The sequence below is a fragment of the Amphiprion ocellaris genome, chromosome 1, assembly GCF_022539595.1.
Source record: "Amphiprion ocellaris isolate individual 3 ecotype Okinawa chromosome 1, ASM2253959v1, whole genome shotgun sequence".
Classification (NCBI taxonomy): Eukaryota; Metazoa; Chordata; class Actinopteri; family Pomacentridae; genus Amphiprion; species Amphiprion ocellaris.
The window spans coordinates 23,513,511-23,527,576 of NC_072766.1; the positions used below are offsets into that span (position 1 = coordinate 23,513,511).

Consider the following 14,066-nt stretch of genomic DNA (forward strand, 5'->3'; position numbering starts at 1 on the left):
GGCAGGAAAACTCCTGGAATGCTGCACGTCACTACTACAGTTTATCATGACGTCTACTAGTTGTTAAAAATTCAAGCTCCTCTGTTGCGAAAGTAGTGAAAAAAAACATGCACACTTACATTTGGCAAATGTTTTTTATTTCTGAGATTTCCCATGGTGGCAAACCTTTGTCTGTGCCACATTTACATTCAGATTTCATTATGACAATGATCCCTTTTTTCCTTTAATCATCAAGCCACTTTCCTTCAGATAGATCACCTTGACAGACTAACCATTTGACCCATACCACGTACAAAATCTTTTCCACCCTTCACGATGATCACTTGGGCATTTCCCAATTCTTTGCTAGCTTCATTCATGACATTTACTTACACAACATCAGTTCTTCTACTCTGGTCAGCCCAGTTACTCTTATTGATTTCTATGTAGTGCACTTTCTCATTACTATCATTATATGTGCCGCCATTTGTCCCTTTACTGCTCATCTGACTGTACTCCTAAGACTGAGGTATTGAAATGCAAGACTCTGCTTGGTTCTTTGTGTTGCTCAGAACTCCTCCTCTGCACTTCGACAGCGTGACTGTTTGAGCAGGGTCAGGCGTGCCATCACCTCGGACACAGACAGTTCTCCATGGATTTTGTTGTCCCTCGTGCGCACATTGACGCTGTTAGTCATCTTCTCCTTCTCTCCGACCACTGCCAGGACACAAGAAGACAACAGCTCGAAATGGGCCAAGTAACACCACACACAAACACACACAGCTACCCTAACACAGTCTCTGCTCTGTGCCTCTGAATTCAACAATAGTGGCCAGTGAGCCAGCTTGAAGGTCCATTTCTCTTACAATAAACAGTTTCGGTTTATTTTGACTCACTAACATTCTCATGGTGAGTCTGCTGACAGCAGTGCAGTGAAATAGACCAAAGCAGTTCATGTTTTAGCCTGTTTACTACAAGTCTTTTACACTTTACCTTCCTTGTGATCCTTTTGAAACCACAACTGCAAATCTGCAAGGCTTCCATGTCAATCGCTAGAGATCATTTATATTGTATTTGATGACCTGATGGCAACTGTATCAAACTTGCTTTAGTTCATGTGCCTCACTGATACCATTTTACTAAACCTTAAGTCATAGTTTGGTGTGTTCCTTCAAATTTAAATCCACTAAAACCAGTGCCTACTTTCTTGGTTTACATTGTAGTGACAAAAAAAGATAGACCACTTAAATTTGGTGGATTATCCAATCATCAGCAAGGGAGGAATCATTTTAACAATCACAAAAACAAAATAAAGCTGTCTTTTAAAAGGTCTAAATATTGTGGGACTAACCGATTAGATATACAGCAGTGTACAAAACTTTCGGGCACATTTGATATTTAGATTCTAATCCAATATGCAAATTGTCCAAATTTGTGCCTCAGCATGACAAAACCCCCAAACAAACAGTGAGACTTACAAAGACCTATCTTCCCTGACAAGCAGAACAAGAAGTCCTGCAGCAGATGGTGTTGCCTCCACAGAGCCCTGATTGCAACGTCATGGAGTCAGTTGAAGATTACATGAAGAGACAGAAGCTACTGAGGCTGCCTAAATCCAGAGAAGAGCTGTGGCAAGTTCCCCAAGATGCTTGGAACAAACTTTCTGCCAAACAGCTTGAAAAACTGTAAGTGTAGCAAGGAGAACTGATATTGTGCTAAATATAATTAATTATACAATACAATTAATTATAAAATATAATTAAAATTTTGTTTCTGTTGACTGCAATTTGTAAAAAAAAAAAAATTATTTCTAGATTAAAAAGTAAAACATGGCATAATTTTTGAAACTTGTCACGTTAATTTCTAAAACTCTGGCACGTCAATTTGATTTTGCATGGGGAAGTACATTTTCTCACCAAGAATGAAGTTATATTGGGCCAGCTGAGCGTTTCGGATTTTCTTGTTCAGAAGACAGCTGGAGTCCATGTCAGCTTCTGCCATGAAACCAGCTTCTGTAAACTGCTTGCACACCTGAAAGAGAAATACAGTTCACTAAAATATAGTATGTTTCACAAGCATTCTACACTTGGAAAAGTTCCATGTGATTGTATTAAAATGTAGTCAAGACGTGGAAGATATACCTTCTTGGCGTAATCCTCACAGGAGGGGTTGACAGGCACTAACATCACCTGACGTGGTGAGAGCCACAGAGGCCTGGTGGAGAGCCAGACAGCCTACTATAATCTCTATGCACTTGTGCAAAGATTACAACATTATTGTCTATTTTCCCCACCCAAAAAACTGACTTTCTGTGTGACCTCTTTATGATGAGGGGAAGTTAAAATTATTAGAGATGTTACTACAGCGGATTGTGGCATTGAAAGAAAATGGCATGTCATTCACAACCATCCTAAAACCGAATATTATCACAAAAACAACTAGAATAATGACAAAGACCACCTGATTTATCACACAAAAGACAGGTCAAAACAGCAGGTCATATGCAGCATCAGACACCATGAGTAATGTGTAATTTTGAACTGAAGCAACCAAATGACAGAGCAGCCAGAAAGCATCTCACCATTTCCCTGCATAGTTCTCTGTGAGAATGGCAATCATCCTTTCCACTGAGCCCAAGATGGCACGATGGATGATGACTGGTCGGGCTTTGTCATCTCCATCCTTTCTGTCATCACAGCGGAAAAAAAGAAAAAGAAAATGACACCTCTCTGCTATTTGTATAGCGCAGTTTCATACGAAAGCAAAGTGCTTTAATTAATTACACAACAACAAAAATGTTTTGTTATTGACACTTCACTCACTCACATCTGTATCTACCTAGTGGCTCAAAATATATTTGTCACTTAATCACTGTCTACTTTTATCAATCTTCCCTTTTCTACAGGCAACATGGGGTCAATTGAACTAATGCACAATCAGTAAATACAATTACTCATGTATCGTCTGCTGTCTGTTGGCTTATAGATGACTTTCCCATGCTGTGTTTATTAAGTGAAATTTCTGATGAGACAATAACCACCACCTGCTCACTGAGTTCATATTTGCATACAACTCTTCACCACTTAAACAATACGACTCCATAGAACACAGTGTGCAAGCTGAGACATCTTATCCAGAGGGGGCTTAACATATAATCCTTGGTGCAGTAAAGTGTACAGACTCAGCAGTGTGTCAATGTTTTGATTAGGTGACTCACCCCACAAAGGTCAGGTTGAAGCGAATAGGCAACTGGAAGTCCAGCTGAATGGTTGCACACTGGTGGTAGCGTCCAATAGCATCTTTGATCTTAATGTCAATCTGCAATGGCCGACAAATAATTATAGTCATTTTCCAGACCTCAAGGAATCAAATTGATTATACGTTTGTTAGAAGAGAGAGAAAAAAAAAAGAAAAATTCTAACCTTGGGGCCATAAAAAGCACCGTCTCCAGGGTTGAGTTTCCATGGTTCCCCGAACTCATTCAGGCTGTTTTCCAGTTGCTGTCAAACATGAGGCACAGGTTAACATGTAATTTAAATCTAAAATATGAAAGGCTATTACTGTGACGCAGACCAAGTCCTAGTGAAGTGCACAATCAAGTTTAGAAAACGTCTTTCCAGCTGCACTCTGCACTGCCTAATGCGCTTTTATATTTGCATTTCAAGTGGTGCCCTTACGCAACTTACAAGTGGACAAAAGTAACAGAAAAATCAAGTCAGACAAATGAGTTGTTTGTTTTATTGACCACACACCACCCACATAAATTCAAAGGACTTCACAATGACTCACAGATCTGATACTACAGTGTGATCACATGTCAGGGAACCAGTTCTTTCATTCACATCCATCAGTGTCAACATGGGCATTTATCTGCTGAAATCTAAGGTGTGCCAAAGTCCCTGCAGCTTCTTGAACAAAATCAGATCTTAGCTGAATATGCAGAGAGTAGCTAGAGTTGATTTTCACATCTTAAACTGTAACTGTGACAAAGTTCACCTTCTCAGCCTGGTTCCACACAGCAATATCCCCCAGATACTTGTCCGGACGAGTGGAGAGGTGAAGTTGGAAGGAGAATCCAAACACATCGTAAACACAGCGGAGGAAGTCCAGACAACCTTTCATCTCCGATTCGATCTGCAAAGGAAAACAAATGACTCACAATTTAGGAAATGACATAATAAGCAGGTAATTGTTTTTACAGAAATATTTTTCACATGAAAAGATCTGACGGCAAAAGTCATCATCCCACAAAAATGTTAGAAACCACTGATGTTTTTCACCTGATCCATCGTGCAGAAAATGTGAGCGTCATCCTGCTGGAAGCGCCGCACTCTGGTCAGCCCAGTTAGTGTTCCTGACAGCTCATTTCTGTGGAGGACCCCGAAATCTGCCAGCCTCAGGGGAAGCTCTCGCCATGAACGAGGCCTGTGGCCGAACATCAGACTACAGCACACACAGGGAGTAGAAAATCAAATGACTGACATGCATAAAAAAACTCTGTGTGCAGTTTGACATACAACCACTGGGATACACAATATTTTCTATCCGAGAGCTCTAAATTTACCAGTGCCCGGGGCAGTTCATTGGCTTCAGAGCAAAGATGTCATCTTCAACAGGGAAGGAGAACATGTTTTCACTGTAGTGCTGCCAGTGGCCAGATGTCTCCCACAGTTTGCTGTTGTAGATGTTGGGGGAGGCTACTTCCTGAAAGCCTCTTCTCCAGTACTCATCCTACAAAAACAACCAAACCACATAAGCCACAACAGTTGGACTGCACAGGTACCTCACTGAGCTGAACTCAATCATGACTTCTGGCATGAAACTTCAAGCTACTGCAATGAAAATCATATCTTTTGGGTTTTATTTATCCATTTGTTGCCATTCAACAACATGTTTAGCAGCCAGCAGGAGAAGACTGGTGTAACTGGAAGGATGTCTGTGAAACTGAATATCAAACAAGACGGTGGTAAAAAACGATAATGCATGCTCAGTGAGGTTTTACTAAATGATTATTATTATTTAGCTAAATGACAAATGCAAGTATTGACTGCAAAAACCATGTCTCTTCAGTCACTATTCACCAGTTATAAATATGAGCATGGTTCTTTGCACAGCAAGTTCTCAGTCTTGAATGTTCCTGCAATATGTTGTAGTATGTTAATCTATTTTTTTTTCCTTTCACAGTAATAACAGACTTAAGTGATGTGATAATGATCTTGCACTCTTTCTGTGCAATGTGGTCTTTTTGGCTTGGTCTGGTTTGTGGGTGAGTGCCGTGAAAATCTTCAAGATGTCATCATGTATTTTCAAAAGCACCATAGAGACAAGTTTCTGTAGAGTCACTGGACTTGGCTAAGGAGTTATACTTACTCTGAAATCAAAAGTTTGAACTGCTAGAACAACCAGATGATTTCATTTTAAGTGAAATCATCTGGTTGTTCTAGCAGTCAACCTAATTGCTAAATGTTAAATGAAAATTTGAGTTAATTTTATGACTTGAAGGGGATGCATACTTATTTAATCCTTGATTCTACATTTTCTATTTTTAATGAACTGACATTACGTCATATAAATCTTTTTTTGTAATTTGACGATGATTCAAGGTCTCAGTCAGCCTTGCATATATGGACAATGCAATTCTACCCCATTCTTCTTTGGAAAGCTGCTCAAGCTTTATCAAATTACACGCTGATCATGAGTAAACAGCCCTTTTCAAGTCCAGCAGCAAATTCTCTTTTGGATGGAGATCTGAGTTCTGACCCGACCACTCTAGCACATTCACCTTGTTGTTTTCAAACCATTTCTGTGTAACTTTGGCTGTATGCTTCAGATCATGGTCTTGCTAGAAAAGAAACCTTCTCCCAAATCACAGTTCTCTTGTGGACTGTATCAGGCCATCCTCCAGGATTTTACTATATTTTGCTGCATTCATTTTACGGTCTACCTTTACAAGCCTTCCAGGGCCTGCTGCCAAAAAGCATCCTGTCATCATGATGCTGCCACCACCATGCTTCACGGGGGAGAGGGTGTGTTTGTGATGATGTGCAGTGTTTAGTGTCCGCCAAACATAGTGTGTAGTCTGATGGCGAAAAAGCTCAATTTTGGTTTTATCAGACCAAAGACCCTTCTTCCAGTTGACTTCAGAGTGTTTCACATGCCCTCTGGGGAACTCTAATCGAGATTTTTTCAACAATGGCTCTCTCTTTGGCACTCTCCAATAAAGCTTTAACTGATGAAGAATCCTGGTAACAGATGTTATATGCACAGTCCCTCCCATTGCAACCACTGAAGCTTGTAACTCTTTCAGAGGATTCATGTGTGTCTTGGTGGCCTAGTTACAGCCAGGACTATCGATCAACCAGTGACTGGACTTTCCAGAAGCAGGTGTCCTTATACTACAATCACTTGAGACACATTCATTGCACTAAGATGGCCATATTTTCACTAATTGTGGTCCTTGTGCACCAGATGGTTGCAGCTGTGTTGGATTTGGTGAATCACTTCAAAAGGAGTGAATACCTGCAATCATTTATTTAACATTTTTAAATTAATCAGCATTACTAAGTAGAGATCTGTTTTCACTGTTGAAATGAAAGAGTCTTCTTTTGTGAGTTCTTGTCCAAAAAAAAAAAAAGCCAGATTTCAGGACTGAATCAAGCTTTTCCTGGATCTCTGGAGAGTATTTAAACTGATGGAGCTGAACAAAACTATTCAGTTCACTGTTCACTCAGCTTATCTTTGAGCTTCTTGGTGATTGCAAAAGTCAGTGGTTAGTGATCTGCATATCAATGAGCTGGCAATCACTGCCAATATACTAGAAATGTTAAGCACAGACTGAAAATGATTATAAGCGTTCTTGTGTTGGAAAATCCCTGGAGTGTCTCTTTTTCAAAACTACAAATGTTACACAGATGCTGGTGAAATGCTTTATGGATTTTGTTCTAAAATAAAGTGCAGCTGACACTGACAAAGCTTAATGGAGATCCCAAAATAATTATTTGGAAATGGTAGCAAAACAGTCAATATAATTGGTATTATAACAAATAATTTCATAATTACCAACCAAAGCTTATTAAGTTCTGAAAAATTTTGAAAAACGTGGTTATAATATAATGAACAAATGGGATATAATTAAGCAGAGGAGGCATTTAATTAAACACAATAGCCAAAAATACGCAATCATGATTCGAGTATTGACCTTAAAACCCATTCTTCACATCCCTGGAGCTGTATTATTAGCTACTGTAATGATATGATGTAGATGTAACATTAATAGTACCGTACTTTGATTTGCAGTTAGGATAAATGTAAAGACATAATTTTAAGAAAAAAAACACGAGGATCATTATCTGAAGGCCTCTGTAGCTCAAGACACACTAGACACACTTTATTTTCCATCTTAAAGGGACTGAAAATTCATCACTCCTACCCTGATGAACTCTGTGAGGGTGTTGTAGATGTAGGCTCCACGTGGCATAAAGAAACAACTGCCTGGACTGAGATCATGGAAGAAGAACAGCTCCTGATCCTGTGAAGCACACAAATACCACTTTTTAATGACTTCACATATCCTTGTTATCTGCAGGTACAGCCAAGAAGAAACTTCTTCACACACAACAGGAGTCATCTATCAGTGACTGACTACATGAAAAAAAAAAAAAGGTGTGATGACTGACGGGACTGAAAGAGACAGATAGGTCTGGTGTATCCTCACAGCTGGAGAGGAGAACTAACTTTCCTTAAAAGACTGAGGACGGATCTTATTCATTAAGGTAACCAGTATTAAATCCAGCAGAATTATTATTCTAACAAAGCCTTCAGGTTTGCAATGTGAAATGCAATTTACCATCTCAGAAACATTTTTTCAGTCTTTTGTATGTGTAGCTTTTATTTTATGTAGTTTCATAGAATTGACTGGTAATAGACCTTATTATTCCGTTAGTGGATTTTTTGTAATTAATTTTTTTGTCTTACATTTTATCACTTACTTTTGTATTCCAAGTTTTTTTCTCTTACTTTTATGATATAAAGCACTTTGAATTGCACTTGGTGTATGAACTGTGCTACACACAAAGTTATTGTTATGATTAGAAATCGAGAAAATTCAAGTTAAATGAAGTGGTGGATTAGAGGTTTGACACATGCAGTTCTTTCTTCTACACACATATTTTACCATTTCACTTCAGTGCTGCCAAGTTTCAAAAGCCGGTGGGCAACAAGTGGTTTTCAAATTGCAGTGGTTCCATTAATGAAAAAGGTCGTCTTGGTAAAATGCCACAGAGCACCATCTTTAACACAACATGCCACTGATGTCACCTCACTTTGACAACACTATCTTGACTGTCAAGTTTAATATGGAACGGTGTTGTAATGAGTGCTGCCGTCTGTGTCTCCCAGCCTGGGAAACCAGCTGGGGTGCTCAGATGACTCAGATGTCCTGAATGTGCTTGTAAGAAGAAACACAGCGCCCTCAGCTTCTAGATAGTGGCAACAGGCGATTTGGTGCCAAACAGCAATGGCTAGAATGTCAAAAGCCACAATGTAAATACTGGGTGCTGTTGTAAAATGATCAGAAAACGTCACATTTGTTTAGTAATTAAGTTCTGCTTACTGGATTACATTACTAAACATCTCCTACTCAGCTGGTGGAATAAAAAGTATTTTGTTTCTATGGCGTTGTCTGTTTTATCTATCTTTACAGCTAATGCTCGCCTAAAGACTGTGGTCTTCGTCCATGCTCATTTCAACCACATCTATAAAACCGCTGACAGACTCAAGAGCAAAAGCTTCTACAAAACCTCAAAGGAGATGTGTCAACCATCACATTATCCAATTTCAAAATTAACTTGTCTTTGAACTGGGTTTCAGTCTCCAGTTTTAGGCCTAAACCAGCTGAAACATGATTGCCGACAGTGACTCACTTTGCCAATCTTGCGATGGTCTCTGCTCTTGGCCTCTTCCTGAAAACGTTCCCACTCCTTCAGCATCTTTGAGTCTGGGAACGAAATCCCATAGATCCTTTGTAGAGTCTCCATGTCGGAGCGGCCCTCCCAGTAAGTAGAGGAGTTCTGTTGACAGAGCAGAAAATAACACTCACACAAGCTGGCACAAGATTCCCTTTATAGAATATATTAGTATTATGAGAGCTTGTGGATTGGGGCAGTGACAATAATAAAAATAAATAAATCATATTGGACAGTGTGTATTTTCGGTATACCTTGTAAATCTTCATGGCTTTGATCTTGCCTGTGTGTCTGACATGAGGACCTCTGCACAAGTCAATCAAAGGACCACATCTATCAAAGAGTCATGAGTTACAACAGTTAGCAAGACAAAGTCAAAGATGACATAAAGGAGCAAGCAAATTTGCAAAATTAATTAATGTAGTGAATGTTTCTTTTCCATAAGTACAGCAATAACATAATTACATAACTATAAACAACTTACCTGTAGACTGTAGTTGTGGGGGTGGTGACTTTCTCATTCAGAATGCGGCATTTGAATTTGTTGTACTGGAAGGTACAGACACCTTAGGTTAGTGGTTTTCTCCTTGCTTGCACAGGAAACAGTGCAAACAAGACTAGACCAGTTTAAATATACTAGCCAGTATCAGTTGGTTGGAGAATATTTTTTCTCATCACCAAAAAAGTTCCAGAAACTGTAGCAGGATTATAGGACATAGTTCATGCTAGAATCTAAAAAAAAAAAATTTTAAAAATGGGCAGCTCCAACGCCAAAGACTGTTCATTATTTGCACAAAGGTTCCAAGGCAGGGAATGAATATCTGTTGTAGTCTTTATCTCACCTTGAACATCTTCAGCAGTGTCTCCTTGCTGATCTCAAGCCTCTCAAAGGGCTGTTTTTCCTTCACCACAGTCTTACACAAAGCCTCTAGATCCCCAAACTCAGTGCTGGATACTCCCCTGGAAAGAATACACATGTTCAGATCACTACAGTGACCCAAGGCCAGTGCTGTCATGACATTTGCAGCCAAATCATTGTTAAAATGATAGTCCTGTGGTTTCAAAAAGTCTGCTTTTCAGTATTCAGTCGACCAAAGCAGAACTAGCAATATCAAATTCAAAAAGAAGTGGAATACATGCCAAAGATTCAAATGTATAAACTGCTATTAAATCTGCAGATTTCTTGGAGAAGATATGTAAACATTATAAAGTCTTCTAAAAAAAGTAACACAGACATGAAAATCTGAGATGGTAGTGAAAATCACTTCTCACTTCTGTCCATCCAGGAACATGTCATAGTAGAAGCCATTCTCTATTGGGGGTCCATAACACAAGCAACCTCCATAAAAGCGCTCCATTGCTTCCCCCAGGATGTGAGCACTGGAGTGCCAATAGACCTAGTAACAAGAAGAACATGTGTCTAATTATTTCTTTATAAAAAGTAGTCCAGTCTAGGTGAAGGTAGTACATTTTTTGAATGCTGTGGCTAAGAACAACTTTACACCTATGGCCGGACTGTACCACACTGAAGAAATCAGAAAATGCAATTTAGATGATTGCAATCTCTGCACAGTTTAAAGAGCAATGTTTGAAAATGTTAATAACAGAAGTTCTATGTACTCACAGCCTGAGCATCCTCATTATCAAAACGTAAGATCTCAAGAGAGCAGTCCTTCTCCAGAGGTCTGTCCAGGTCCCAAAGCTCCCCGTTCACACGAGAAATCACAGCATTGTCGGCCAGACCCTGGCTGAAGGAACAAGCACAGCACAGAAAGCTCAAAAATGCCGTATCCAACTATGCGTGAGCGATTGCTAAAATTTATGTAAAAACAGGATTAAGAACAGTATTGAAGAAAGTCACAAAGAAACAGACAATTTGGTGCTTAAAAAGAAAATAATTAATTATACTGGTCAGATGGGCTGACATTAAGTGACAGTGCAGTTACAGACTGACCATATGTATGTATCAAATCAGCTGTGTAAGTATTGACCTGATATCACAAGCCAGCTGATACGGTGTGGTGACCCAAGCTTTGCCCGCCACCTTCTGCCCATCTGGCAGCTCCACAGTAATTGGTTTGCTGTCTGCAGCTTTCTTTGCCAGCAGGGCATCACTCTCTCTCTTTAGCTGCTCATAAAGGCTGAGGCGGTCTGCAACGTATCCAGGCCAGGGATTCAGCTACAGAAAGAAAAAAAAACATCATAATCAATGTCAGGGATTTAAACACCAATAACATTCCGCTTTCTTGTGAAAGGAATTGGGTCATTCTATAGAAAATCAACCAAATCTGCGAAAAATTCCAATCTGATGCCCCCTTAGAACCAAGTGTTTTTTTCAAACAATTGTTTTTAGTATAATTAATGAAACCAAGCAGCATTTCACTTTCAAACTATCAACATTTTTAGTCAGAGATCTTCAAAGTACATAGGGGTAAGTCAAAATTCTGCATTCTTTGATTTACTTTTATAGAAGACAGCCACATAAAATTTTCACAGATAGAACAGTACATTTGAAAACTGCTACCAAATCAATTTGACATCCACTCCAGGTGTCAAGATCTAAAGACAAAATCTTGTTTTCGTTCGGCACCATTTTTTCCCCAGTAACTAACATTTAACATCATAAGATATATCATGATTTCATGAGCAAAATTGCTCCAGCGTAACGTTTATGACAAAATATAGAAATAAGCTTTGTATCCTGGATGTTTTCTTACAATTCGCTGAAGAAAGCCTTAAAAAAATTCCCTTTTATGTAAACTTTCAAAGCTCATATCACGATGTGGGAAACATGGTTTGTCAAAATGACCAAATGAAAGGTCTCACTTGTTCCTGTATTTTAAAACCGTGCTCATCTTCTAGACAGATTTCTTCTGTGTCAAAATAGTTGATAAAGTAACATGAATTTAAAAAGGACAATATTTCTACCCACTCCCATGTAATTAGATGCATTAACTCAGAAAATGTCTATAGTATGAAGGGAACATTTTGCATGGTTTCCTAAAAATAATCACAAGTTATTGAACAAACAAATCAGCTAATTTTGAGGGGTCAGGCCAGAGGCATAGATTGATTTTTTTTTTCCTATGGAATGAGCCAACCTAAATGTGACATCTTTATCCCTGTTGGTACAGAGGGTGAACAGGACAGCCTTAAGGTCCTCTATAAATCACCTCTTTCACTCCTGCAGCTGCTTGTCCTTTGTCCTGCTTCTTCTCCTTCTTGTTCTTATCAGCTGCTTTTGTACCGGGGGTTTCCACCTGTTAAACAGACAGCAGTGTTTGTTTAGACTTGCAATGGGCTCTTATCACATTACTAACGTGGCCAGTGTCCTGACCGCTGACATAGTGACACTGAGTGAAGCAGCTATTTCTGGAGATGGGCTGCTGTAGCTGCTCATGTAGCTCCACTGGACAGAGGCCCGCTGCTCACAATACTGAATCTCTACTGCTACTCATATTACAAAGAAAAATCATTTAAACTGGGTAAATTCACTGGTCCAGTCTTTATGTTTACCCTGTTATCATTTCCGTTGTGTATCTGCTGCGGTTTGCTGTTGTTTCTTTCCGGAGCTTTGCCACACTTTGCCCGCTGCTGCCTCCCACCCTGCGCCTCCTCCAGCTGCAGCTCCGCCTGCAGACCCCGCCGGAGGTGCAGCAGTCGGTACCGGAGCTTTTCATTCTCCGTCCGAAGGGTCTCCAGCTCCGGGGACACGACCGTAACATCGGCAGCGTTCAGACCTCGGCTTAGCCCATCCCGCAAGCTGGATATTTCCCTGGTAAGGAGTCGAATTTGCTCCTCCTGAGCGGCCAAACGTGTAGCCAAGCACTCCGCCATCTTTAAAGAGCAGCTGACCAATGACAGCGACCCTCTGCTGGCTCTACAAAATAAAAGCCTCGGCACCAAATTAAACAGATGCAAGCTAATAGAAATTTTTGTATTATATGTAACGCATGTCCATAAATCCTTGTAGCTTGTTTTGCTCTAAGTTCATGTTGTTTATACTCTCATTTATCCCGATCACTCGATATGTATATATAGCGTGTTCATACCACTCTGTTCATGTTGTCCATTCTGTTAATACTGTAAAAGTAAGATTGAATAAAACTATTAATCCCAAAGGAAATCCTTGTGCCAGATACTGCAGAGAAAAAAACTAAAAGACATAACATATAAAATGCAGTGCCTGGTAAAACAAACAAACAAACAAACAATACAAAACAAAAAACATTAAGATGTAAGTAGGATACATTACTGAAATAAAGTAACTCGGCAAAAGTAACACGGGTAATGATACTGAGATAATATCACGTGAAAAATTTCTGATGGGACTGAACTATTGCACCTGAAACATTAAATATTGCACATTACATTAACGTTGTACATGACCGTGAAATATTGCACATGTATATGAAAAGTTACACGATACTGAAATACTGTAGACATCCCTTATTAACTTGGATATTCACTTACTTTGCATGATTATATGCACTGTCTATAGTGTCAATACTGCTATTACTGTATATATTTTAAAACATTTATCTTACACTTAAAGTTATTCCACTTAGACATTTTACTCCCTAATGCACTTCAGTTTAGATGCTAAACTACGTTTCGTTGACTTAGTACTTGTACTCCATGCAATGACAATAAAGTTAAATTCAATCTACTATATCTTACACCATGATATTCTAAATTAGAGCAAAATAAATGGTTGATCACATCTCTCTGGGAAAGTGAAGAAATGACCCATATTTGACAAAAAAAAATATTGCTGAAGAATGACTCTAAATGTCATATGGCTAACTATGCGGTAATAACATTTGAGATCCACATTAGGGGTCTTTCCGGATAATACAGAAGCCACACATTCAAAAATTTTAAATATGAAAGCTGACAAAATACAAAAACAAAGTAAGTACTGATTCAGAACAGCAAAGATGCCCATGCAAGTGAATAAAAGATCAGAAAATTGCAGCAACTTTTCCCTACACAGAATACTTAAAGGGATATGCACTGGATCTTGGGAGGTCATGTTGTTTTCAGGAATTCTGGTGTTCATTAATTGAGCATGTGAGCCATGTACAGCACTTTTGTTTAATTTTATTTCATATCTTTGCACAT

At 39.1% G+C, this 14,066-nt stretch overlaps 1 protein-coding gene across 1 annotated transcript; it reads right to left on the minus strand.

The window, feature by feature from the left end:
• Nucleotides 1-115: 115 nt before the first annotated feature.
• On the minus strand, nucleotides 116-12,804 carry tars3 (threonyl-tRNA synthetase 3). Its single transcript, XM_023284040.3, has 19 exons — nucleotides 12,459-12,804; nucleotides 12,116-12,202; nucleotides 10,934-11,121; nucleotides 10,567-10,690; nucleotides 10,215-10,339; nucleotides 9,785-9,902; nucleotides 9,427-9,491; nucleotides 9,197-9,275; nucleotides 8,901-9,047; nucleotides 7,409-7,507; nucleotides 4,544-4,710; nucleotides 4,260-4,422; nucleotides 3,976-4,113; nucleotides 3,402-3,479; nucleotides 3,197-3,297; nucleotides 2,561-2,665; nucleotides 2,121-2,193; nucleotides 1,896-2,010; nucleotides 116-696 (listed from the first exon to the last, which is right to left on the minus strand). Exons 1-19 carry the CDS (start codon nucleotides 12,777-12,779, stop codon nucleotides 548-550), a joined length of 2,442 nt encoding a protein of 813 aa, XP_023139808.1. The 5' UTR covers nucleotides 12,780-12,804; the 3' UTR covers nucleotides 116-547.
• Nucleotides 12,805-14,066: the final 1,262 nt, after the last annotated feature.